Below are 27,326 nucleotides of genomic sequence, written 5' to 3'. Positions count from 1 at the left end.
AGCGGGCCTCCCTCACGCAGGAGGGAGACGCATGTGTAAACAATGGATCTCGCTACCAGAGAATGCTGTGGAAAATGAGGTAAGCCCCTCCAGTCCAGCCACCTGCTCTCTTCTGGAATGCGGCTCCCATCAGGAAATCCGTGGCTTTTCACCCTCAGGGAGGGAACGAATGACTCCTCGGGTAAGCTGGGCAGGGTCTGGCTGTCAGGAAGAAGGGAAGGCAGAGCTCCCGGGCCGGGGGCCGGGCTGTGGCTCCCTTACTGTGACCCGTATCCCCTCACGCACAGGGAACAAGGTGTTTTATCCGTCCTCCTGCCCGCCTTCCCTTCCCTTCCCCTTTGCCTCCTCCCCACCAAAGCTTCCTGCCACTGATTCAAGACTCCCAGTGGCAGCTGCACCCACAGGCAACACCACGTTGTAGGTCTACGGGGTTCTGATGACGTCCGGCACTCAGCCTCCACGGCGGTGCCACGCTGTCACACTGGGGCCAGGCCACCACAGGGCCCGTCTCCCCCGGTGTCCCGCCTCTCCCTCCAGCCCCACCCCTCCTTTTGTTTTCTCACATCATAATCTCCATTAGAAAAACCACCACAAAGGCTCCTGGTGTCCCAGGAAACTAACACTTACCGGCTCAACAAACTCGAACTTCTTCTTTTCCTGAACTTCTTGAATCTTAAAGACATATTCTAAGGACGCCTCGTAGAAGTTTTGGTGTTCTCGGTCAATCTGTGTGTCTGCCTGAAAAAGGAAAACCAGCCCATGAAAGATGCCAAGGGGCTGCAGGGGTCCACGCAGATGTGAACGCCCGTGAGCACAAACCCCAGGGCAGACTGCCCACGCTCCCCCGGCTCACAAGAGGTTAGAGCATATGAAGCTGAGGACTGCACACACCCATGCGCACACACACGCACACACATGCCGGCAGGCAGCACCCTGAGCAGTGCTCTCTTGGATCCCTGGTTCATTTCAACCAGACGCGCGAGCATCCTGACATGTAGGAGCTGGCCACCCAGGGACCCGGGCCGCTCCAGCTCCCTTGTGCTCTGATAACTTGGTTTGTGTGATGTGTTCTGATGTGTTTGGACGCCTCCTGTCACATGACCCCACATCGCATATCCACACCCCACGCCACAGCCACATCCACACGCTAACCCCTCCTCAAAGAGAACCTGGAGCACACGGGTCTAGTGGAGAGACTGTGGCCGCCCCGCCCGCGCTTGTCCACATGGCTGGTGGCAGCCAGGCCACACTGGGCCCCCCTGGGACTCCCCCCATGGCCTGGGGTGACGGGTCATGGTCCCAGGTCCAGATACAGATCCACGTGGACCCTCACAAATGTCTGTTTGCTTTTTTTTGCCCAGGCTGGCCTCAAGACCACAATCCTGCTGATCTCTGCTTCCCAAGTGGCTAAGATCACAGGCTCGGGCCACAGCACCCAACACAGCCTAGTTATGAATGGCAAGATGTCCGTCTCCCATCCACTTTGGCTACAAAACCCATCACTGCTTTAAAAAGCCAAAAGCGAGACTGTTATCTTTTCTGCACGGGGAAGTAAAGCTTGAAAGCAAGGCCTCGGATATGGTAAATTTCACGTACAGGCCACCCTATCATCAACTTGGTCATTCTTGCCTCTCTTAATACGTCCAACAGGGAGCAAGGGGGGAAGTCTTGTCTCGGTGCTGAAGGAAATGCTGATTCAGAACCGGTGGCATGAGGGTGTCTAATGTCCTCGTCCGCAGCAAATTCAGCAAAGTGAGCCATTCTTCCTGTCACTGCACTGAAAGGAAGCAGGCTTGCAAACTATGACTCCCGCAGGAGGAACCTACCTCTTGGAGATGAGACTCCTTTTTCTTCGCAGACAAGTTCAAATGCTTGTCGAGAATAGAGTAGTATTTTTCACTCTCCTTGTCGAACTTCTTCTTTCCATCCTAGGAAAAGGCATTTACAACGCGAAGAAGAAAGATTCACTTCAGAGCATCACGCAAGCCTCCACGCCCCCCACCCCCAGCCGGAGCCCAGTGCGGTCATCTGACAAAGATCTAGTGAGCTCCAGCTCTGTGCGAAGTCTTCACCCCACGGAGCGGGAGGGAATGTGCAGCAAAACGCTTGAGTTTGTGTTCGGCTCTCGAAGGACCTTTCCATCCCTCAGGAACACAAATGCACAACACTCAAAGCCACACAGGACCTGCATGTGGGGGCCTAAGCGTAATAGGACCAGTAGCTTTGTAACTGAGAGCCAGTGGTGGCTCTGGCCTGGGTGCCACCGAGAGAACACCTCTCATTTATTCTGGTGATGGATGTGAGTTAACGTGCATGCAGTGTAAGGAACACCGACGCCATTCCCCAGCCTGGAAGAGACACTGGATATTGTGAATAACTCATTCTTGCCAGGGAGAAAAATGACACTTTTAAATGACAGTAGACTCAAATACAACAAGTCAAAGTCAAATTAAATCAAAAGTATTATGTCTACATTATGCTCTTTTAGTGTTACTTTTGCTTATTCCTACAATTTCAGAGGTGTGGTGGGTTGGAATATACCTGTGTGCGGGCTGGCATTTGTGTAAACCTAAAATACCAAATTTTATCACTCACATTAGAGATAAGATTATCTAATAAGAATAGATAAGATTATCTAATACAACAGATTAATTTTAAAGAAGTGGACAGCAATGGGCCCTAGTTGGACCTATGATTGTTAGGATAACAGACCTCCCTTAGGGACAGACAACTCCTAAAAGGTGCTTGTTTCAGATCAGATCAAACAAAACCAAAGTCTTAGCTCTCACACAGATAACCACGGCCAGTTTATCTCCTGTCTGACCACAGGACACCTGGCTCAGAGCACTGCACTGTAATATGGGCATGAGAATTCAAATCTAAGTATGCACTGTAATATGTTTATAGGATTGTATATGTGTGCACACACATATATTCTTGTCCTTAATTGATAAAGACTCCTCTACATTCTCTCCCTCATAGACAAAGCCGAATCACATTCTTGATTTACTCAATCAGTGACCACTGAACCCAGGACACTCAAAACCATAGCGTGAACAAGGCAAACATCACTTGTGAGGCTCTCCTAACCCAGCAGGACCAGGTGATCCAGCACAGAGCATTATCAATGTTGGAAACTAGAACATAGGCCAGGACCAGAACCACTTCTAAGAACAGCAGGCAATTTAGAAGCTTGTTTTGGGGTTCTTTATGGTAAAACTTTTGTGCATCTAAAAATAAAATGATGCCTTATACCTGTAGTAATAATAACAGCAACAACAGTAATGACAATGATTCAAAAATACTCCTTAACAGTCAAAAGCATGCAAGATTCACCACTGAATTCTATGAGATACTAAAAGAACAGCAATATTCTTACAAATATTCCACAACAGGGCTGGGAAGGTGGCTCAGTGGTAGAGCGCTTGCCTTGCATGCATGAGGCCCTGGGTTTGATTCCCTAGCACCACATAAGCAAAAAGGAAAAAAGCCGGAAGTGGCGCTGTAGCTCAAGTGGTAGAGTGCTAGCCTTGAGCTGAAGAGCTGAGGGACAGCACGCAGGCCCAGAATTCAGGCCCACGACCGAACCCAAAACAAAACAAAACAAAACAAAAAAATTCCACAACAACAACAACAACAAAAGGTATCTATAGGCCATTTTCCTTGATGAATGTTAAGTGCAAAAAATCCTAGCTAAAATACAGGCAACAAAACATTAAGGAAATCATACAATATGATTGCATTAGTTCCATTTGTGGAATGCAAGGATGGCTTAACACACACATACTGACTAAAGTAAAAGGATGGCTCAACACACACATGTGACAGAAGATAGACAGAAGCAAGGACAAGGATCACAGAGTCATCTCAATACATAAAAAGCCACTGGTAAATCCAGCATCCTTTCAGGATGAAAATCCTGATGAAATCTGGAAACAAATCACATTTCAGTATATGAAAAGACCAAGCACCTCAGATCTACAGTCAACCAGCTATTGTTGTCCTGTCGTCTGGTTTTTATATCAGTAAAACTCATCATAGGATGAGGTTGGGAGTACTGCTTCTCTTGATACTGTGTGGAATAAAGAAGAAAAAGGAAAAGAAATGTGAAATTAAATTGAAAGGCCAACACAAGCAGAGAGCCTGTAAATCAGTGCTGCTATAACCCCAAGGCCAAACCGGCCCAGCTTTGGAGTGATCTGTGAGGAAGCACTCTGCTCGCTGCTCCACTGAGAACTCCTGCTTGCACTGTTTTGAAGACTTCTGGGCTGTTTCTTTTGGCTTTTTTTTTTGAATTTTTCTTTTTGGTGCTGGTAGTGGGGCTTGAACTTTGTACTCTCCTTTGGCTTTTTCACTCAAAGCTGGTTTTCTACCATTTGAGCCACGTTTTCACTTCCAGCTTTTTTTCTGCTGAATTCAAGTTAAGAGTCTGCTGGCTTAAGGCCATGATCCCTAGATCTCAACCTCCTGAGTAGATAGGGTTACAGGCATGAGCCACCAGTCCAGTTTAATTTATTTTTTTGCCTGCTGTGGGGTCCCGGCTGGCTTCGGAACTTCAGTTCTTCTCACCTCCATCTCCCAAGAACTGGGATTACAGATTAAACACAGTTTCTTTTGGCATTTTGAAGATTTGATGCTTTTTCCATTCTGTCTGGGTAAGCCTCCGTTCTATCCTCAAAAGACAAAGCATTCCACACTTCTCTTGAATCCAAAAGTTGTTGTCTTACTCTTAGTTCTCTGGAGGAGAATACGTAAGGGTTTGGAAATATTTTGCAGCATGAGTGATAAATTTCACTATCGAAAAGTCAAGATGAAATGAGAAAATCGAGAGGGAAGTGTGGGGGAGGGATGTGGAGGGGTCTGGCTCTGCTTTGCTTCCACAATGACAAATTTTCATTTTCGTGATCTCACCATCAAGTGACTCCATTTTGGCTCCTACCTAAGATTTCTGACCCAATTTGCTAGCTCATGTGAAATGATTCTTTTCAACACCTTCTTAATTGATTGTGTTTATAGGACTGTGAAAGCTAATTCCTAGCTATGAAATGTTGGCCCCTATAAAATAAATGTGAGATTACAAGGAAAGAATGCTACATGATGACCTACGATTAGATTTTGGGTAAAAGCACATATGGCTTATTCTAAACCAACGGCAAGAACAACCAAAAAATACCATCTAAAAAATAAAAAAGCTTTACAGTTTAATTACTGCTGTTATAAATGTTGAGGAAGTAATGACTTAAACAACTTAATAATAATTAGGAAGGAGAAAACAACACGAATGCCAGGCCCCACTTTGCTTTACGATCTCGAGCCTTGGCAATGCCTGGGGAATCACAAGGCTACCGTGGGAGAGCCATGTATAATTCACGAGCACGAAGTCCACGTGGACACAGGCATGGGCCCCAGGAGTGGAAATCTTCGCTCTCTGACATCTTTCACTAATTACCTGTACCTGGCATTGACTGAATGGTAAGGATTAATCTACGTACAGCCTGTTGTCTGCACCGAACTGTTCGGTTCTGATTGGACATAATAAATGATCCATTTTCCCAAACTGCTCTGTTGTCCCCAGCCCGCCCCCATCATGCTCGCTGGCTGGGCTCGTCACTACCCCACCAGGACCCACAGTTAGAGATTCTCTCTTAAAATTCCCGAGGACTCACATGGGCAAAGGAAGACAGCAAATCCCTACCCCCCCAAAAAAAACCCCACAAATCCCCCAAAATAAGATTTGCTTCCCCAAAGGAGTCTGTTCTCATGGCATAAATTAAACCCCGTCTTCCCCAGAGATTAAATGACCACCCTGAGATCAGAAAAGTCATCCAGGAAAATGCTCATGTGTCCATGCATTTGATTTTCAAAACAGAACTCTTGTTATTTATGGTTTCATTCAACCCCTGAAATATCAAGGGGGAAAAAACAGAATAAACACTACTTGACACTATTTCTAATAAAAGTCTTAACAAGAGAGTCTCAAAATAAACTCATAGGTATTACCAACCGAGACTGGTTAACCAGATTTCCCAAAGAAAGCAAGTTTTCAAAGTGCAGAATCCTACACTGCAGAGTCCTTCTACAGTGAGGTCGCTCCACATTGCCCTGGGTTTCTGGGTTTCTCACCTCCAAGTGGGACCCAGGAAGTCCCAGCGCTCTGCAGGCAGAGTGGGAGCGTGGGCCGCAGGCCTTGCCTTGCGGTGCCCTGGCCTGGGAACAGGCAGGAGCAGCTCACCTCTGTGAATGTCACTGGTGGGCCAGCCCTCCTTTCTCCCGATGTTCTGTCCAGCTGCAAACAACTGCTCGCCACTAAGCCTGAGTCTATATAACCAGAACCACAAATTTCCAGATCTCTGAACAACAACAGGCTTTGTCTCTACAAAGCCAAATAAACAAAACACTTTTGTTCCATGTGTGTGTGTGTGGGGGGCACTGAAGACTGAACACAGGGCCTTGCATGAGTGCGTGCGTGCTTGTGCGTGTACGCATTACTGAACTGAACGCAGGACTCGAACATGCCAGGTATGTGTTCAGCCCTTCCACCCTACCCCACAGCTATTTTGCTTCTATTCTGCTTTGTTGTTTTTTCTTTACTTTGGTTTGGCAGGGATTCCTGCACAGTTTGCCTGCACTGGACTTGAACTAGTGACCTTGCCTCTGCCTCCTGATGGCTGAGATTACAGATGTGTGCGCCATGCATGATCCCCTCCCCCGATACTTAACTGGTTGGTTTTCTACGAGGAAGAAGGGTACAGTGATGGGGCTATCTCTCCTCGTCATTAAATTTTAGGGGGCCTCTGTTCCCCCCTCTCCCCATCCCCACTGCGTTTGGGAGTGCCTACAAGCGGACTTCAAATACAGCACCAGTCTGATCCATCCAATGTATCTGCTTTTCCCTCTCTTCTGCTAAGTGAGAGTCACAGGGGCATCATCTTGTGCTATCTGTACTGCCCGGAGCAGGCAGCGTGCCCGGGGAAAGCCGATGAGCACCATCCACTAGACTGCTTCGGTGACTCAACCTAGAAGCGGGCCAACCAGACTGCGGCGGACTTCAACTGGAGGGAGGGCGGGGTGGCCGACGACAAGCCAGCAATCCATCACACCTCCACCACACCTCCGCCACGGGCCAAAGACCACATCAACGTGGAATAAAGAGACGACAGGGTAAGAAAAGCCTCCTGAATACACAGACACACAGACACAGACACAGACACAGACACAGACGCACCCCCCCCACACACACACACACATACGCGCCATGGAAGGGCCCTGCCTTAGGAACTCTGCCATTCTTTTTTATTTATAGGGCCAGCCATTTTCCTGGTCAGCCTGGTATGGGCTACTTTCAATGCCACGGTAACCAGACGCTCTTCCTGGGCCTGCCCTCGGCAGCACTGCCGTAGGAGGTGGCTGGCAGGTTTTATTGGTAAATTAAACATGAAAGTTCTCTGGATTCCAGCTGCAACAGAAGGCTTGAGTGAATTTCCAAAGGGAAATAGTCTGAGGCCCGTCATAACTTAGAGGCGAACTCTAGAGAAAGTTCCTAATATCTGTCACTGGTTCAGGCTTCAGGTATCTTCTAATTATCTCACTGTATACTGACCACCAAGTTTCAAAACCAACCGGGCACACACACAGACACACAAACACATGCATACACAAGAGCCCAATAGTGCACAGCTGAAATTCAAATACTGACTTCATGCATTTTGCGACTGTCCCACAGAAAAGGTGCAAAAGTTAAAGTGTTCTATAATAAAAATGATTTCTTAAATCCTTCATCTCTTGTCTTCTTTCTTAGATCATCCTGCTTAAAAAAAAAAAAGATCATCTGACCTTTAGAAACATGAGCAACTGCAAAATACCTTAACTCCCTGAAGGCTGCCACGATGCCAGGCGACCACCGTATGGTTAGAGCCATGACCAATGCCCAGTACTTCTATAGTATGTCTGGTGTGTATGAAAGACGAATGTGAAGTAAAATACTCGTGACTTACTGAGTTCTTTGAATTTTCAATAGAAATGGAGCATTATCACTTTTTATAAGAAATCTAAGGCTGGAACACAATTGTAACCATTCTCTGTGGACTTCCTGAATCTTATACAGGAAGACAGCCACGTTGTAAGACCTTCTGTGGACAGAAGAAAGATATTTGCTGGATTCCATGACTGTCAACCGATATGAAATCCGAGTGAAAAAATCAAGTCCTAGTCTGGAGTTCACTATTGCTACAGTGTTTATTTCTAAATTTAAACCAAAAGATAATGCTCATACAAGTTCTAGTAAAGCCGTTTAGAACAAAAATCAAAGCGAGGCCTGGTGGCTCAGCCTGTCATCCTGGCTGCCGGGGAGGTAGAAAGACGGTTGGCCGTGGGGGTGGAGACTGAAGCTCTAGGTCGGTTCAGGGACTCAATCCTGACCTGTGGCTGAGGTCCCGCATAGCATCCGTTTAGGATGAGCATGACAGAAGGCAAATTTGATCAGGAGGTGTTTGGTGCTGGTATGAAATCCTCTCGGAGGACCAATCACACAAAATGCAAATGATGGTAAAAAGCTGTTTTACCATCATTGACTAAAATTAGAATCTATTCTGTGCCTAATTCCCATCTTATTGTGATCAGGACCTAAATTTCATGTGTGTGTGTGTGTGTGTGTGTGTGTGTGTGTGTGTGTGTGTGTGTAGCACACATATATGTATATACATATATGTGTGTACATACATACGTATATGTTATGGTATATACACAGATATACACATATACATACACATATGTGTGTATATGTACATATACACACACTCATGCACATATATATATATATATATATATATTTTTTAAATCAGACTCTCATCCTAGCTTCCAAAGTTATTTCTCCACAGCTGTTGTATGGCAGAATTCACTCACAACACGCAGACTGCTTTGCTGTTCTAAATAAGGGCATCATCGCCGAGCAATAGCACGCAGTCTGTTCCTGACTCTGTACACTGGCATTCAAGGCATTCACAAGGTGGCGTTCGTGTCCGAGCGCTGGCATCCAGAGCATCACCCTCCAGATCACTGGGAGACTGAGGAGGGGTTCCAAAAGCACACTTACTTTGGCTGCCCCAATCTGCTCTTTCCGGAATTTCTCCAGAGGCGCAATCAGGACGTCATTGGCATTCTGAATCTGAAATGTAAAATGCACATATGCTAAGTTGTGTGTAGTCCCATTAGAATGACACTGAAAAACTGACTCTGAGAGGACTTGCTGAATACAGACAGTGTGTCCCCACATCCATTGCTACTTTTTTTTTTTAAACCATTCTGGGATTGAACTCAGGGCCTGGGCCCCAAACCTAAGCTCCCAAACTCCTTTTGCTCAAGGCTAGCACTCTACCATTTGAGCCACAGCGCCACTTCTGGTTTTCTCGTGGTTCATTGGAGATAAGAGTTTCCATGGACTTTCCTGTCTGGGCTGGCTTTGAACCATGATCCTTAGATCTCAGCCTTCTGAGTAGCTGGGATTACAGGTGTGAGCCACCAGCGCCCATCTTGACTATTTCTACTTTATAATTACATCAATTCCACATATTATTTTACTTACCATCAATAATGGGACAATAAGTACTTATTTTGGTGCAATTGTACCTTGAATGTTCAAGTTTCTTCTTCTAGGAGTTAACTAAGAAATAGTACCCTGGGTATTAAATTTACAAATATTTAAATTACACTGGTTTGATGTAGCCAGTACGAGCAGCTTTTTGAAAGTTGAGTCATATAAACCTAGTTGCTAACAGAATGCTAGAACTCCACCGCTGGAAAAGAAAAGGCTCCAACAGGGCTGACTAGTATCTGCTTCCACTTCAACAAAGAGAACTGAAGTCCCATGTTCCAACATTTCCTTAAAACTTTGAAAATTATATAATATTACCATTAATCACTGAGAATACTGATGGGGCTGATTGCCGGTGCTCACTCCTGTAATCCTAGCTACTGGAGGGTTTGAACTCAGGGCCTCATGTTTGCTGGACTGATGCTTTAACCATTTGAGACAAACCACCAGCTCTGTTTGTTGCTGATTATTTTGGAGATTATATCTACAGATCTTTTCTTCCTGGGCTGGCCTCAAATCTGAGTCCTCCGATTTCAGCCTCCTGAAGAATTTGGATTTTAAGTGTGAACCATCAGGGTCCAGCTCTGCTTTATTTCTTGAATTGTATAAGCCAAATGCACATAAATAATCAACACAAACACACAAAAAACCCTCCCTCTCTCCCTCTGCTTCCCTTCCTCTCTCTTTTCCTTTCTTTTTCTAGTATATAGGTCTTGACATGTCTTATTTCAGTAACACAAACATGGTTAACTGAAAATTCCTAGTCATTACCTAAACCTTGGATTTAAACAAAGTTTGATTTTTAAAAAATACATTTTGGGGGGCTGGGAAGGTGGCTCAGTGGTAGAGCGCTTGCCTTGCATGCAAGAGGCCCTGGGTTTGATTCCTCAGCACCACATAAGCAGAAAAATGTCACAAGTGGCACTGTGACTCAAGTGGTAGAGCGCTAGCCTTGAGCTGAAGAGCTGAGGGACAGCACCCAGGCCCAGAGTTCAAGCCCCACAACCAACCAAAACCAAAAGAAAAATACATTTTGGCCCCTATTAAAAGCTAAAAATGTATTCATGAGGGATGTCACTCATTTTCAGTGAAAGTGAAGCAAATCGAATACCAGGCAAAGCAGCAAGTCCCGTATTTCCCGAGAAGACACTGGCTGGGCTGTGGGTAGGTCAGCACATTACAAGCAATTACTGTTTCCTGGCTTTTTTGTGCTGTTTCAAGTGGTCCTAATGAACGGCCCCCAGGGGGTGCTCATAAATCACTCAAGAGCAACAGCTAGAGACACTTTTATGTGGTTAGAAGAAAGCTTCTCCAAATAGGCTCACATACATTTTTCTCCATGTGGCTGTTTCCCCATGGGCTGCGGGTTTTAGGCGCTGGCCTCTGAATTCTCAGCGCTGAAAACTTCACTCCACTGTCGGTCAAAGTAACCAGTTGGATAAAAAGAATCTTAAAGATAATTACCTCGAGCGCTGCTCCTGCTCTTCCATTTCCTTCCCTTCCCAGGACTTGGGTAAAATCCAGGTTGCTGGTGCCAGGCGCAGCTGGCTAACCATCAAGACTGGAGGTCCCTTATCCTACAGCTTTCCCTGCCTCGGGATCTCCAGAATAACCATCCTCGCGCTTAAACTTCTCAAGACCAAACTCACCCGGAGTCTGGAAGCGAGTAGACAATGCGATTCCTCTCAGCGCTATCAGAACTGAGAACGCGGCCTGCCGCAGAACACAGATGGTGCGTCGCATTGCAAAACAAGGGAGATGTTGGTATCCATGCAAAGAAGCGAGGTCGTAACACGTGGAACACGCGGTGTATGAAGTGCACATTGTGATGGTAATGTAGGCAATGAAGACAGGACTGGGGGTGAGCACATTAAAAGGAGCATCCTGTGCTAGAATGGGCGACGTCGCCATTGGGTCTTTGTGACGGGAAGACCGGGGCTCTCATTCGGGGTGAAGTCTGAAGTCTGGCCAGGAGGAGAGGAGGGGGCTCCCCAGCTGGGTCCCAGATACTGACTTCCAATCCACGTGCCCTTCCCCCACTGCAGGAGCAAACTCACGAGCCCTCTGCAGCCTGAAGCGAGGCCCCGCGCCCGCGCCGCGCAAGCCACGCCTGGAGGCGGCAGCCCACTGGATTCACGGAGCGCCCCGGGAGGGCCGCGCTCGGCCATTCTGACCGAGGGAGCGTCCACTCTGCACAGGAGACCCCACCAGCTACAAATGCGGCTGTGACGAAGGTGACAGCGCCCCCCAAAAGCCGAGCATAAGCCCCTCTGCGCAAGCAGCTTCGGTCTGCGCCAACGGGTGCCTCCTGACCCTTCCCCCGTGTGGAGTTCGCATTACCAACTGAGCCACGCTCCTGGCACTGTGTGCTTTAGTTCTTAGTCAGATACAGTCTTGTACTTTTGCCCCCCATGGCCTCAAACCATGAGCTCCAGTGCAGCGGGGAGGACCGCTCACTGGTTCTCTGAGACAGGTCTCACCGACACTTCTGCTGGGATTAAAGCATGAGCCCACACCAGGCTCTTTCTAGTTTCTCCACAGTGGCCGCCTGGCAACACGTCCTGTCTGGCTGCAACTCGCCAGGGAATTGCTGACTTGATTAGAGAAAACAAAAGTTGACCTGACAGCCTTCATAGAAACCAGGAATGATTCTCCTCCACAATCACGAAGGACAGTGTCCTGCCTACAAGAAATGGTACTTTTGCAACACAGGAACGCAGCTCAGTTGCACATCTTCTGATACGTGCTGTCGTTTCCTGCCTGGAGGAAGTGAGGTTTGCAGAATCATACACACTCCGATCCATGCTTTATGGCACAGCTGGGTGGGAATCGGGTACGACCTTTACTGATTTTAACCTTGGGACAGAGGTCGGTCACAGAAATAAACCAGCAAGGCGTCTTAAGCTTCACAGAAGCTTCTGGTGCGCAGGGTGTGAGGCGGGAGGCCACAGAGGGGGCTGGCGGGAAGAGCAGCGACCACGCCGAAGAGATCCTGTCCACCCCTGCCAGGCGGCCTCACCCCTGCGCCAGCCCCAACCCAGAACCGGAGAAAGAAAACCAAGGACTGTGATGTCTGGAAGCCAAGGAGGGGCTGGCAGCTGGGCGTGGGAGACGGCCGGGCCTGGGGGCAGTCACCGGCATCCACCAGGAAGGGGAGGTGGACCCCGCAGCACACAGGGGGCTGGGGCTCCGACCTCACAGCTCCCCCGGTGTCACGGTTCCCGCCCCGCGCAGAAGGCCGAGGCCCAGAGTGCTGAAACCAGCAGCCCAAGGCAGCAACTCCTAGCAAGTGGCAAGGCCACAACTCGAACCCGGGCAGTGAACCTGAGAATCCAAACCACTCCCAAGCTCTTAATTCACATGGCCCCACTTCCCTGATAATGAAGCACAACTGCAGGGCCAAGTTACCCCTGGTTAAAGCGACAGGAAATGTCCTGATAATAACAATATTAACAATAATACTACTATGTGGACAGTGACAATAAAGCAAAGAAGACGAGGCTCCAACGCTCTAGAGCTTGAGGAGAGCAGGCATTGTTTTTGCTTTCTCTGACTACGAACCCTTGAAACAAGAATGTGGTTCTGTTATTAAAAATCTTTCTTGGAGGAGCTGGGAAGGCGGCTCCATGGGAGGGCGCTTGCCTTACACGCATGAGGCCCTGGGTTCAATTCCTCAGCACCACATAAGCAGAAAAAAGCCAGAAGTGGCGCTGTGGCTCAAGTGTAGAGCGCTAGCTTTGAGCTGAGGAGCTAAGGGACAGCACCCAGGCCCAGAGTTCAAGCCCCATGACCAACAAAAAAAAAAAATCTTCCCTGGAGGACCGGAATCGCTCATCATACCTTCAAACCCAGGTCCCGCTTGCCGGAGACACAGTCAAGCGGCGCGGGTCAGCGGTGACTCCGCTGGCAACAACAGCCTGGGAATGGAGGGGAGAGACGTGCTCTCGAGACCGTGCCAGCGCGGCCTCTGCCTAGCTCCCGGGACGAATGCTCAGAGCACACACAGGGGGTGTCACTCGCTGTCTCCACACGAGTGAACACGGGGAACTCAGGAACCTGTGTGGAGCAGCCGCGGGGGCCGGGGGGCCGGGGGGTCCAGCGCACGCCCACAGGGCATCTTCACCACGAGCCCCCCCTCCCCCGCAGGCATCTGCTCCCATGAGCAGCTTAAGAAAAGATCCCTGGGGGGGGGGGGGCTCCAGGGGAAGATACAATAGTCTAACATAAATAATTCCTTAACTGAGTAAGCCGGCAAGTTCAATCACCGTGTTGTCAAAAAGAAAATAAAACCAGAAAAAGGTAACTGGAAAGCGCCAGCATGGGGACTTGAACAGAAAATCACACAAGTCCACACACAGCCGAGAGTCAGCCGAGCCCTGCCCTTCCACAGACCAGTTTTTTATGATGTATTTTGCACAATTTTTCTTTTAAACTTTCCCAGGCATCTGAGCAGAGGCCCTTAGTCATAGCTAAGAATCACTTTCCAAATCAGTTCCATATGCTCGGACTCGCGTTCCTGGTCCTCTCGATTCCAGATCTGGTCGTAAACCGTGCGCCAGTGCTCCACGCTGCACAGCTGTCAAAATCCTTTCTTACGCAATGAAATAAAGGCATTCTCTCGGCCCCTTCTGTGAGGTCTGGGGAGTGCGAGCTGGGTCGGCCCGCGCCCCTCCTCCCGCCTCCCGGGCGGGCGGGCAGCTTCCAGTCCTGCCCACCGCTCACTTCGATCCCCCCGGGGTCTTGGCTCTCTCTAAAAGGCATGCTGAAGATTCTCCCGGGCTCCCTCCTTCCGCACAGCCTGAGACCAGAGGCCGGGCTTTCACGCGCGCGCACCCCACCAGAAACAGCAAAGCAGCCGCACCATCGCAGCCATCCCGCACAAGCTCTGCCGCGGCTCCCCAGCCGCCGCCCACCCTGGGCGTCAGGGGACACCACACCTGCCACCCTGTCCAGTTCATCTGGGAAGAGCCGTGTCCTGATCACTGCTGCCCAGGCCTCCAAAGACGGAACCTCAAAGTCAACCATCGCAGCGGTGGGCAAACTCGCTGCTCCATGAGCATCCTAGAGACGCATTGTGTAACTCACCCCAAATGAGTCTAATAAAACACAACGAATCGGGTTAAATGGCTATTCGTTACTGAGTAGGGAAAATACATCTTTTCGGATGATTCAAGAAGACAGTGAAACTAGACTGTGCATTACTACCATCAAAAGACAACCAGAGTGCCCGCTAAGAGGGGACACAGGCTCCTAGAGCCAGCATGCTCTTCCCAAAGCCTCGGGCCGGCCTCAGGCTGTCATTACAGACCTTCCAGCGGGACGGTTTCCAGGATCATCCACGCTTCTGATCAGAGATGAGCCTTGGGGAACGCCGCTACAAAACTGTTGGAAACCTAGCACGTGAATGCTCCCGAAATCTCCTTTAAAGTGGAGTCCTCTCTCATCCACCTCTCCCCTCGGGGCTCTTCCCTTTCTTTGCATGTCCTAAAATCAACTTAGATACTCAAAACCAAAGAAGAAAACGAGCATTAATCCGTGACGTCCAGAGCTGGAGATTCTCTGGATCTCTCTGCCTAGGATGTCAGCCTCACCCCCGGGCATCGGGAGCCCCTGCCCTGCCCTATTACCCTGTCCCAGAAAAGAAAATGCCCCGTGCACACACTCACTCCCAATCCTGGTCACTAGCACAACCACACACTCAAGCCCCAGGCGGCACGGGGCACAGGGCCCACTTGCACTGTCTGGCGTACTTCTTTTCAAATAAACTTTCCTATCACCTTCCCTTAAATAAACATAAATCTCTGCACAATCTCTACATGCTCTTCTTGGGCAGGTTTGTTTTGGGAAACTGGGAATACCAGTGCTTTGGGGACCTTGTCTAATGATGGAGCCGCGGCGTCCCTGAACCGCAGACAACACGCGGTGGAAGTTTCTCCCTCTACTTGCTGGCCACAGCAGCTGTGCCGGGCGGGCGTTCCCGCCAGCCTGCATTCGCACGGGGACACGCGAGCTCCAGGCGCTGTGATAGTGCGCCACGTTGACACGAGGAGAATGAACTCTCACCCAAGTCCAAATGCCGAGCACGGAAAAGTCCAGCGATTCGAATCGCCCAGCACGTCACTGAGCTGGGCCACCTTTGCCCCGTGGTCCCACCCGTGGCATCTGCCAATGAGAGGCAGAACATGATTCTCTCTGCGTTCCCTCCTGGGTCCTGCGGTAGCAGCCTCGGGTCCCCAGCTGGCTTTCTCTGGGCAGGACGCCGCCCTGGGCACTGTTCTCCTATGGACCCCAGCTGATCGATCACTCACTGCACCTCATCATTAGGACGGCTGGCGCTCACTAAGCCACACAGGTAATTCTAATCCACGGACTTCTCCTAAAGCTGAAATTCTACCGGAGCAACAATCTGACCAGCCGGTCATCATCAGAGATGACCTGAGAAACGCCTCTCTAACTCAGCTCCGCCCGCTCCTGGGCTCCAGGAGGTGACCAGGCTGGACCACACCTTCCTGAAACCAGGATGCGGGTCCACACCGCAGATCCAAAGCCACAACGAAGCCAGCCAAGCACGGGCTCAAACCACGAGGCAAAACAGCTCCTCCACGACAGCTTCTCAAGTGTTCTGTCAAAGGGGCGAGCACAGCGTGGCGTGGTTTTCTCAGATGCTAGCGCCAAACTGGCCTTTTTATCCACCACCTGTGCTGAAGTAGTTGCTGCCCCACAGACTGCGCTGCTAGCATCCATCACAATACTGCTCACGCTCAGGAAATCTTCCCTCTGCAAATTCTTAGTGAGACGCATGCATGAGATGTGTTCTAGTAAAAATATGAGCTGTTTAACCAGGGGCTCTGAAGGTGACAGGGTGTGGGGCCCTGGTCCTCTTAGCATTGCTAACACTGCTTCTGTGTGACTATCTTACTCAACACAGATTTGGAAAATAAACATTTGGAGAGTAGAAAGTATGTTGCATTGGGCTGGGTACTGGTGGCTTATACCTGTAATCCTAGCTAGATCTGAGATCTTGGTTCAAAGACAGATTGCACAGAAAAGTCCATGAGACTCTTAACCTCCAATTAACCAATATAAAGCCAGAAACAGAACTGTGGCTCAAGTGGTAAAATGTCGGCCTGAAGTAAAAAAGCTCAGGGACAACACCAAGGCTCTGAGTTCACACCCCTGTACACACACACGTACACACACACACACACACCACACACACACACACACACACACACACACACACACACACACACACTCTAAATAGACATTTGCTATTACTAGGGCCATCAAAGGATGACCTTCGATTTATTTTAAAACTATTGGCATTGTAGACATCTTTTATGACTGAGTTGGATGAGGTTTTTATTGAATATTAACTTCAGAGGAAGAAAACAGCTCCAGTTGTTTGTTTAGTTTATAATGGAGGTCTACATAGTCGTTTGGAGATTTTTAAGCGCAGTTGTGAACACGGGCCGTCCCTCCGGGTCCCCCTAGGCGGGAGCTGCTGGGCCGCTCCTGACCATGCCAGCAGGTGAGCTCGGGTCCCTTCAGCAGCCGGCAGCGACCGCCCTGGCCTGCCTTCCACTCGTGTGCCCACAGACCTGACCGCGCGGGTCTGCGTCGGGAAGCACCACTGAGGCCCGGGGAGCGCGGGGCGTCTCCTCAGCCGCTCACAGGCACCTCTCCGTCCTTCGCGGCTGCGCGGCTCAAGTCTGAGGGTCCTGGAGGCTGTGGAGGCATCCTGAATCACAGGAAATGGTTCTTGGTATGGTTCCCGGGCTGGTCCGGCCAGCCAGGCCCCAGCTGAGACCGCGCGGGTCTCCACAGGGGCCGCACACGCAGGCTCCCTGAGGAGATGAGGAGAGCCCAGCAGAACGCAGGACAGACGTTTGCCAAGTGTGACTGACGCTCCGCTCCGAAGGCAGGGCACACAGGTGCTCAGCCCGGCCACGAAGCCCCGCTGGTGAGCTCTGCAAAGCACAAGATTGAAAAAAAAAAAACACCTGCAGAGGGCGTCACAAAGAGGGGAGGAAGGCACCCTCGTCCGCCCGCTTGTGAGGCGTGAGCAGCGGAGCCCTGGCCCCGCATCAGGACTCCGGACGGCACTGGGTCTGTGGCTGCTTCACGGTCCCTCTAACACACTCAGCAAGGGCATCTCTGACTTTTCTGAGCATCCGGGACACACAAAGGGGTGGGAGAAAAGGCAGGCAGGAAACAAGACTGTGTCAGCTACCACACAGCAGCCCGGTCGGCCGCTGGGACGTATGGACGCTCGAGTCAGCTTCTAAAACCATCCGAGAAGTGACATATCCCCAGCCCCGGGGCCATGGCCGCCTCCAGGCTCAGACCACCACATCCGGCCTCTGGCAATGGGGCCACTTCAAAATACATAAACATAAAAGAGTATGTTCTTTTTTCAAAAATAACTGCTTAAACCGGAGATGCAAAACACACACAGAGCGGGCGAGGGTGCGTGCCCACACAAGCCGTGCGTGTGAAGACTGCAGACACACAACGAGAAACAGAAGCCGCCGTGTGGGAGAGGTCTTTCCAACAGACTCACGGAAGAGTTTGCATAAGCCAGGGAAGACTACACAAGCCCCAGCCCAGGGCTAGGAGACCTTTAGGGAAGACAAGACCCACAGATCTCTACGGACAGATCAGGTACTGAAGGAATGGTAAAAAAAACAAAAACATTTTCTGGTCCAATGAAAATTGTATTGTTTTTAATCCGGATAAGAGATATAAACAAAACACAAATGCTATTACATGTCAAGTTTTTCTAAACACTGAATGGAGACTTTCCGCTGCCCTGACTTACTCTTAAATGGATATGCTCTCTTGTCATAGGTGACGTTATTAACGGAGTTCCGAGCAAGGCACATGAGACAGGAACTACAACGTTAAACGAGCTGAGTATGACTGCTGAAACCCGGGAGCTCACGAACAATCCGCTGAGAGCAAAGCGTCTGCCTGTTAATTAAAGGTACACATCTCAGTTTTCAGGTATTATTCATCCCCAATTTTATCAATAACGAAGGTGCTCAATACTTCCCCAACGGGGGCCAGAGATGAAGCTCGCTGGTAGCTTGTTTGCCTAGCACACACAAGGCCCTCGGTTCAATTCCCAGCCCTGGGAAGGAGGTAGAGGAAGAGAAGGGATATGCAACTTCAAAAGGTCACTCAGCAAGTTTCTTTCATAGACAAAACTCACATGGCAGGGAGGGTTGGAGCCTGCACCCCAAGATCAGCGCTGTCAACCCTGAGACAGACAGCGGACCAGAGCCAGCGGGACTCACGGGACGCTGTGTTCTGTTCTCTACCTTAGAATGCACGGGCAAAGGCTCGGACACCGTGGTGCACACAGCCAGAGCCTGAGCTCCTGCCCGCGTCCAGCCCCCACACACAACTCCTACACAGCAGCGAGAGCCCGAACCTCTGACATGTCACTTTCTCTTAACCTTCCTTGTCATCCACCCACCCCCCTCTAGTGGGCAGCAGTTAGCCTAGTAGTAGACTGCGTGAAAAGCCAGGAGGGCAACCTGAAGGTCAGTACCCAGACCTTAGCTTGAAGTGCGCATCTAGGCCTAAACTTGGAATGGATCACTCAGTGAAGGAATGTGCGGGAAAGAGTGGGCCTCCATTAGCTCCGGATCCCGCACCAGCCTGGGAAATCTCTCACACACGCGCATCCCACAGCTTCACGTCAGCACCCCGTCCCGCCCCCGCCTCACTCTTCTACCCCACGCCCAGGCCTGCGGGAGGGGACGCACAGCTGACCCCATGAGCCAGCAGACAGACTCCGGCCAAACGCGCCTTCTTGACTTGATTGAAAAACCTCTCACTTTAGAACGCGTCTCCTCTGCCTGTCCGGACGGCAGGCTCTTCTCGGGTTTCCCGGGCACAGACGCGGCCTCTGAGCGCAGGTGTGGCCGCCCAGGCCATTCCTGGCAGGCTGGTGACCCCGCGGAGGGTGACACGTGGCGTCTCTCAGAATCACAGCCTGCGCGCGTGCGGGAGCTGAGCAGCTTGGTATCTGATACGGTCAGTCAGCGAGATTCACGAGGGAAGGGTTAATAAAGCTGAGACCTTTCCAGTGAAAAGTTCTCTCAGACTTCGCCGAGTTACTGCTTTGGTTCAAGGACTCCCAGATCTCTCCAAAGAAAACATTCCCTCTAGTAATACTTGGAGCAAATTGGTGATTTGGACGTTTTCAACCAATTAAGACACTGGGGGGTTGCAAGCCCTACCAGACACGGCCTCCGTAACACGAAACTGAACCACAGGTGGTGTGGGTTTCTCAATCACACAAATGTGGCGGACGGAGGCCAAGCCAGGAAGAAAAGCCAGTGTCACCGTGATTTCTACACTGTTAACTAGTCAGCAAGGAGCGAAGCAAGGCCGCTTTCGGGGGGAGACGCCGGGGCAGCAGTCAGCACCTGGTCCACTCAGGAAAGCCACAGACAGCACAGTGCCCGGCGCTCGGGGTACGTGCTCGCCAGGCTGTCAAGCAGAGCAGACCACGCCGAACCAAGCAAACGGTGCCCCCACACCCCAAAGGAGTGTCCCGGTCTCATTTGCCCCATCAAAAGCATTTCAGGATCCCCACGTTTCATGTCTAAATTCCAGTCACAGAGTAACATCTGCTGGGTAGAAAAACGGAGCTCTGAGAAAGTAAATAAAGAGGAAGAGGAAGCGGAGGAAACCGGCCACGGCTAGAAGCCTGCCCCGTCTGGGTGGCGGTTGTCCCTCAGAGGTGACAACCCCGCAAACACCGCGGACGCAAGGACTTCAGGCCTTTTGCGTTTGCCCCAGCAACACATTTGGAATTGTTGTACCACAGGTTGCTCTATGTGCATAACTGTGTCCTTTCGTTCTTAGGGCTTACTTTCCTTGCTGCTGAGACAGGTAGAGATTTCCCTCTTGGTAAGTAATCGTTCTGTATAACTGTATAACTTTCCGCTCTGTTAAAAACAAAGGGTGAGCGTCAAACCGCGTGCGTTGCAGAGGGCGCCCACAGAGGCCGCACGGGCGTCCGGAAGAGAAGCAAGACTCTGCACAGCTGGCAGCGCTTCCGATGAACCCCACGGCTCACAAACAGTGCAGAAATAACACACGCACCCAACCAAGGCCGAGGGCGTGAAGGGTGAACACTTCTCAGAAGGAAATGCAGTAGTAAGGTCCAACTCACTAATGTTTTCTACAAGAAAAGCAACGGAGTTGCAGAGGACAAACAGACATCTGTTTCAAGGAGTAGAGTGCCAGCCAGCACAGCAAGCTGGAGGCCCGAGTTCCCAACCTCAGCACTGGAAAAACAAAAATAAAACAAACAGAAACAAGTGCACCGCCAACGAGAACAGCAGTCCCTTTACTCATGCCTGTTATACACCCAGATCCCTCCCCAGGCACCCTCAGGACACCAAGACTGGACAGCACGCAGGCTGAGCTGGTGCTGAGAACCTCCCGTCCGTCAGAAATACCGAAGCTGTTTTGAGGACAGACCCTAAAATGTGCAAACAACTGCAGAAGCAACTAAGGCCATGCTTTCAACCAATTATGAATTATTTTCTGGAGCTAAATTACTGAAAATACTTGTGTAGTAAGACATCCAATGTCAACTCCTAGAGCTACAGATGCCAAAAAGCCAGAGTCCAGCCCGGCCTGCAGTCCTGTGGGGCGTGTCTCCTGTGGGCAGATGGGGACACACCGCCACCAACATGCATGTTTTGCCACGGCCGCCATGTTTTGCTCTGACAGGTACCTGTCTCCATGGCAACAGTCTAAGGACCTAGTAAGGAATCAGCAGAATGTAACTCCTGCTTGAGAAATGATTGAAATCCGGAGCCCTCACAAATGAGCCGTGCGTCCCAGAAGAAATGTGGTTTTAATTAAAGCAGAATGAGACAGAACGCATAGACATTCAAGATGTTTCAGCTGCCAGAGTAAAGGACCGCTTCGAACTGCACACACTTCGAGAAAAGAGATACAGACACGCGGGGACAGAACACGGAGTGGGAGTGAGACCAGAGAGGAGGGAAATAAGTTAAGAGAAGGGACGATGGCCTGGGCCAGGCCACTGCTGTTCTCTCCCGGTCTTGAGGCTCGGGGGGGGGGGGGGCGCGGAGGTGGGGCAGGGCTTGTCCGGGCATCCAGCAGTGTTTCTGTCCGTCTGTCTGTCTTACAGACAGAACAATGGCGACCGGCGGCCAGCCAGGCTCCTCTGCCGCTGGCAGCTCTCAGAACCGGACGGTCTGGAATCTCCGCTCCTGCCTGCAAGGCAGGGCCAGGGCATTTCGAAACCAGCTAACAAGGCAGCCAAGCTCCAGCCAACGTCGCTCTCCCCCTCCTGGCCGTGCTTTCTTGGGAGGTAAAGGTCCAGGCAGCCTCTCGGGGAGCTCCCCACCCCCAGCACTGAGAATCTACCTACTCTTGTGTGTCTCTGTCTCTCTCTCTGTCTCTGTCTCTTCCCAAGACTGGGACTTGAACTCAATATCTGACACCTTTGCTTATTGGCTGGAGCTCTACCACCTGGGCCATGCTGCCAACCTTCCACCTACTTTGCTTTTCTTTCTAAAAGTTATTTTTGATTGTTATTATTAAGGAATTGCACAGAGGAGGGGCCATTTCATACGTCAGGTGATGAATACATGTGTTTTATAGACAATGTCGCTCCAGTGGTCACAAGTCTGGTGACATCCACACCATCTCCCCACCTCCCTTTATCCTGACGGGCCGATCATCACAATCCAGTCAGGCCTCGTAGCAAAGACCTTAGACCTTTCCCCATGTCTTCCCAGAGAACAGAAAAGTGAAGCACTGGATACTAGAAGTCATCATAGTCATAATCATAAACCTAATTTTTTTAAAGAAATGGTTATCTCCTCAAATATAGCAAATCCTCACATCTCTCTATTTTACTGTGTCCTTGAAATGCTAGTGTGTACTTTCATTCTGCATGGGACCAATACTGAACAACTGATCATTACATTCATATCAAGAGACTGAAGCTATGACCAGTAATACATTACAAATGAACAGAAGCCAGGCATCAGTCACTCACGCCTATAATCCTAGCTACTCTGGAGCCTGAGGAATTCTGAGGATCTCAGTTAGGACAAACAAGTTAGCATCTAAGTCAGCCAGGACAAACAAGTCCTCGAGGCTTTGTTTCCAAAATTACCAGCAAAAAGCTGTTATGTTAAGAGTTATGGCTTAAATGGTAGAGCACAAGCCAAGCAAGTGTACGGCCCTGCATTCAAACCACAAGCGATCTGCAGTCAAACTGTGTTCTCAACACCAAGTGTTTGCAGGTAGAACGTGCGCACCTCGGTGCATATACATGTACGTCTACACCCATACGCAGCCGGGCATAGGATGCTAATGGAGCAAGACGGATTTAAAAAGACCAGAATGCACTCCACAACATTAAAAGCCTGCCTTCACACACGCTGATCTGTCAGCCACGATAAACATCACTTAACGAGGTCTCCGTCCTTTAAAAACATCACTTGAGTGAGTTCAAAGTTTCTTTTAATCTTTTTAAAGCCTCTTAAAAATTTTCCAGGGAAAACTTTCAGTAACTTTCCAAATGACAGCCAAGCATTCTCAAGCAGCCCTGCGCTGATGAGCGGGGCTCTTCACTGGCGTCTCCTGGAGACGGGCGGACGTGGGCAGGGCACCTGCAGCATCTGAGGCGCTCCGCTGAGAGCTGCCTCCTCCACGCTGGCGCTCCCTGAGAGCTCACTAAGAGCTGTGTCTTCACTAAGACAAAGGAAGAGCAGTCACGTTCTACCCAGGTAAACTGGTGGTCCAGACTTCCTTCTGGCTTTTAGAACGTGTCTGTATTACTGACACCAAGAGTCACGCTGTGCTCTAAGGATCTTTTACCAAAAATTAGAAAGTAGATGGAAACCTGAGCAATCACATAGGAATTCCCCAAAACTAGTACAAATGGGAAAAGCTGGGGATGGGATTCCAAGCTGAACATGAGTATTACTATGTCAAGAATCTCTATGGGGTGTGTACGGACCCCAAACCCATCTTCCACCCTGGGTCCTCCTCATCCTTCCGTACCTGGAAACAGAGGTGAAAAGGAAACAGGTACCGTGGTCAAGCCTGAGTTCGCCCACAGCTCTGGACGTGAATGAGAGTGTGTATCTAGGGTGTTTAACACAGTACCTGCTAAACAAGAAACACAAAATGCATTTTACCATGCAACAATGTATTTGACTCTAAGACCATTTTTTGCACAGATACTCTATCTGAATTCAAGTATGTATCTATATTCAACTATTTCCAACTTGTTACACATAAGGAAACAAGGCTAGCTACTAAGTAAATAAAATCAAGAAGCTGCCCTATCTTTTGAAAACTTAGATCAAGCAGAGGGACTAAGAATTATCCCGAATGAATGGTGAGCCAGGTTAACTCCAAGAGGTAACTAAGGGATACATTAGACATACATTAGACCATTAGACCAGAAGTTCTGGACTTGACTGCTCCCAGGAAACCCACTACACAGCAGGCCTGGGGGAGAGGAGGGGCTGCCTGGCAATGTCTGGAAGCCATGTCTGGTCTTAACCAGAGGGGAGAGGTCTACGTGTGGCATGTGGTGTGACACTGCTTCACACCACGACTCACGACACAGTTGACGCAGGTACACAGCCGCAGGGCCGCTCACAATCCCTGCTCTCTCGAAGCACAAACGGACTCTGCTTAGGGCCAGGCTCCACCCAGCCCGATTCACGCCTCCTGAGCAGCCTCTGAGGGGTGGTGGCCTGCACCCCGCAGGGCTGTCTGTCCAGCATCTGTCTTTCACTCACCACCACACACCTGGCCAGAGCGTTGCCACCACCCCGCTGCCCCATTTCCCACTCCCCATCCCATGTGTAAACTCTGGTCACATCACTGTGGAAACACCAAGCTCGTCTCGTTTTTATAGCTTTCTTTTCCGAGGCTGGCAGTGAAACCTTGTAAACGTTTGTCTGAAAAGAGCAAAAGGCACAGGAAACTACTGCCGCCAATTAAAATAATGAAGCTTCAAATGACTAAATTATCCGGGGTATAAACAGACGCTAGACAAGATTCTCTCCATGGTGAACATTATCAGCTGTGTCATAGACAAACATGCCTATTTTTGGTGCCAGTCCTGGGGCTGGAACTCAGGGCCTGAGCTTTTCTACTCAAGGTCAGCACTTTACCTCTCGAGCCACAGCTCCATGTCTGATGCCTGGGTGGTTAAGAGGCTTGCAGATCTTCCTGGCTGGCTTTGAACTGTGATCCTCAGATCTCAAGCTCCTTGAGGATGGCAGGTGTGAGCCATGGGCAACTGGCTTTAGGTTTATTTCTTCCCTGTCTTGTAAAATTAAACTCCCCATGCAGATGTCAGAAGATGTGCAGAGTAAATACCTAATTCTTTACATTTACCTTTCAGAAAATAAAAGGTGTGTTTCCCAACCTTTAATGGCGAACAGGAGGACATCATTTATGAAGACAGTAGGGTTGACCACATCCCCAACACTACTCAAAGCAAAAAGAGCAACAACCCTGCCGAGTAAACGTGAAGTACAGAGGCAATCATGGAGAAATTTCAATCGGATACACGGGTAAGCCAGGCTGTGGAGCTGGCACAGACGGCGATGGCAGGTAACTAGAGATGGGCGGGTTGGGGAGGAAGGCCAGGGGCTGAGTCCAGGTGCCAGCTACAGCGGCTCCTGAGAGTATTCACAACCAAAAGCAACGATAATCCCGCCCAAAGATTCGTGCTGAAGCAGCAAAACTGAAGAGGAAAGTGCACCACGAAATGTCATTTGACAAAGAGGAAAATGAGAAGCGTGTGAAAGTACTTTACCTCGACTGTCCTATTTTAAATGGATGGCTCTTTCCATAGGACATTTTTTTGGGGAGAAGGGGTTTGCTCAAATCCTTACCATCCATATAAACCAAAAGAGGGGGGTAGGAAAGGATCTTGGAAAACAAGAGTGTAGAACGTAGAAAGTTCCCATGAAACCACTTGTAAGTCTTTCAATCTGGCAATTTTCTAGATAACCACCAAATATCAGCCATCATGATGTCACTCTTCAGAAAAGAATTCATGAACTAAGTAGGGCACAACTGGCCAGCAAAAAGTGGATAAATACACAGATAAATAAATAAGCAAAATAATCACGTATCTGAAAATTAACCTAAGAAACTTCAAAACTGTGATCATCTCTACAGTGGTTTTTGAGATATCAGTAAGGCCCCTGGAGTACTTATTCATGTGCCTTACATACTATTAACAATCCAGATGGTCTACTGATATTGCTGCAGTTTTAGTTAAATAGAAATTCAATTTGGAACATTATAAATTACAGGAAGATTCTAGAGCCCAACTCCTGGGCTCCAATCCTTGCAGGACCTCTAGTACTGCTTTCACTTTTGAGTTTCCTCTTCTTCAAAATCAGTGCACAAGTAAACCTTATCTGAAATGCTTGGGACCAGAGGACTTTCGGAGATCTGAGTTTCTGAGATTTTTCATAGACCTAATTTATTAGTTAAGCGGACTGCAATCAAATTGCTCCAAAACCATTCACTTTTTGAATGTCATATCAGCCTAAAAAGAGAAAAAAAAAGTTGGATTTTACAGCATCTGGACTTGGGGTTAGTGACGCTCAGCCTGTATGAACTCATCTCCACTCGTGAGAGCAGAACTTGCCCTCAGCCCACACCAGAAGCCCAGCCGAAGGTCAATGTGGAGATCTTTGAAGCACAGAGAGCAGGTGGCTTGACCTTCACACCCCATGGGGCTCTCCCTCACCTGTGACCTTTGCCCTGTGTGCACATCCAATACTGGCCCGCTCCACTCCCGACCCCGACGTCAGCCGAGGGGCCCGGGCTCGGGAGTCATGCCGGCCCTCCCTACGTGCTATTTCTGCCTCCACTTCTCTTCCATCAGCCAGTCACAGAGACCAGGTCCCTCGAACCCAGAATGTCTTCTGACAACTATTTACTCAGATCTGACCCTCCGGTGCACACCGCACACACACACAGCCCAGTGTCGGACATTACCACAAAAGTCCAAGAGTGCGTGGAAGTGCTCTTTCTTCCCTTAACGTAATTATGATGACTAACTCGAATGGCTGTTATCTCTGGCCTTGGATCTCCTCCAGAGCCTGCCTCTGTTTGTTTTAAACTACTGCCACCCCTCCTGCTTCTTTCTTCCATTCTCCACCTGCCCCATCAGTCCCTTCATTGTTCCCCACTTTCTACTGGGTTTTCATGGTTCCTATCTTCCTCTTCTCCCAGCTCAGAAGCAGCGCTTTCCCCCGGGCTGCAAAGTCTCCCCTGTACCACGGGACCACGGCCTGACCACGGCCCTACTGTGTGCATCTATTAAAGTATAACCCACGCCAGTTGGTTTATTGCTCTCCTTAGATGTTTGTGCAGGGTGTGAATCAGAGCCTCGCCCTTCCAGAGCTGTACCTCCTCCCCCATCCCCTGCCCCGTCACCGCATCCACAACACTTTCCACCTTCATCTTCACACCTCCCAACTCCTCTCTCCTCTTCTGTCACCTACCCCCTCTGAGGCCATGCGTACATGCATTCACACACACGACACACACGTGCACGCACATACTACACACATGCAAATGCATGCAGATACAACACATGCAGATGCATGCACATACAGCACACATGCAGATACACACATGCACACCCATGTGCACAGACAATGCACACATGCTCACATGTACA

General features: G+C 49.7%; 1 protein-coding gene across 2 annotated transcripts in view; it reads right to left on the bottom strand.

Moving 5' to 3' along the window:
* LOC138809830 (rho GTPase-activating protein 42-like) overlaps nucleotides 1–27,326 on the bottom strand; it is a 101,031-nt gene that overhangs the window by 35,578 nt on the left and 38,127 nt on the right. The window contains exons 4-6 of one of the 2 annotated variants that reach the window (XM_069996858.1): nucleotides 9,092–9,163; nucleotides 1,827–1,928; nucleotides 628–738 (exon numbers count right to left, since the gene is read on the bottom strand). In XM_069996858.1, the coding sequence (XP_069852959.1) occupies nucleotides 628–738; nucleotides 1,827–1,928; nucleotides 9,092–9,163 (285 nt within the window). The remainder of the gene's footprint in view (nucleotides 1–627; nucleotides 739–1,826; nucleotides 1,929–9,091; nucleotides 9,164–27,326) is intronic. The other variant, XM_069996867.1, reaches the window with a different exon arrangement.

Source organism: Dipodomys merriami, unplaced genomic scaffold (genome assembly GCF_024711535.1).
Source record: "Dipodomys merriami isolate MVZ:Mamm:240054 unplaced genomic scaffold, mDipMer1.0.p SCAF_103, whole genome shotgun sequence".
NCBI lineage: Eukaryota > Metazoa > Chordata > Mammalia > Rodentia > Heteromyidae > Dipodomys > Dipodomys merriami.
The sequence above is the reverse complement of the archived record's forward strand: the minus strand, read 5'-3'. Positions and strand labels throughout refer to the sequence as shown.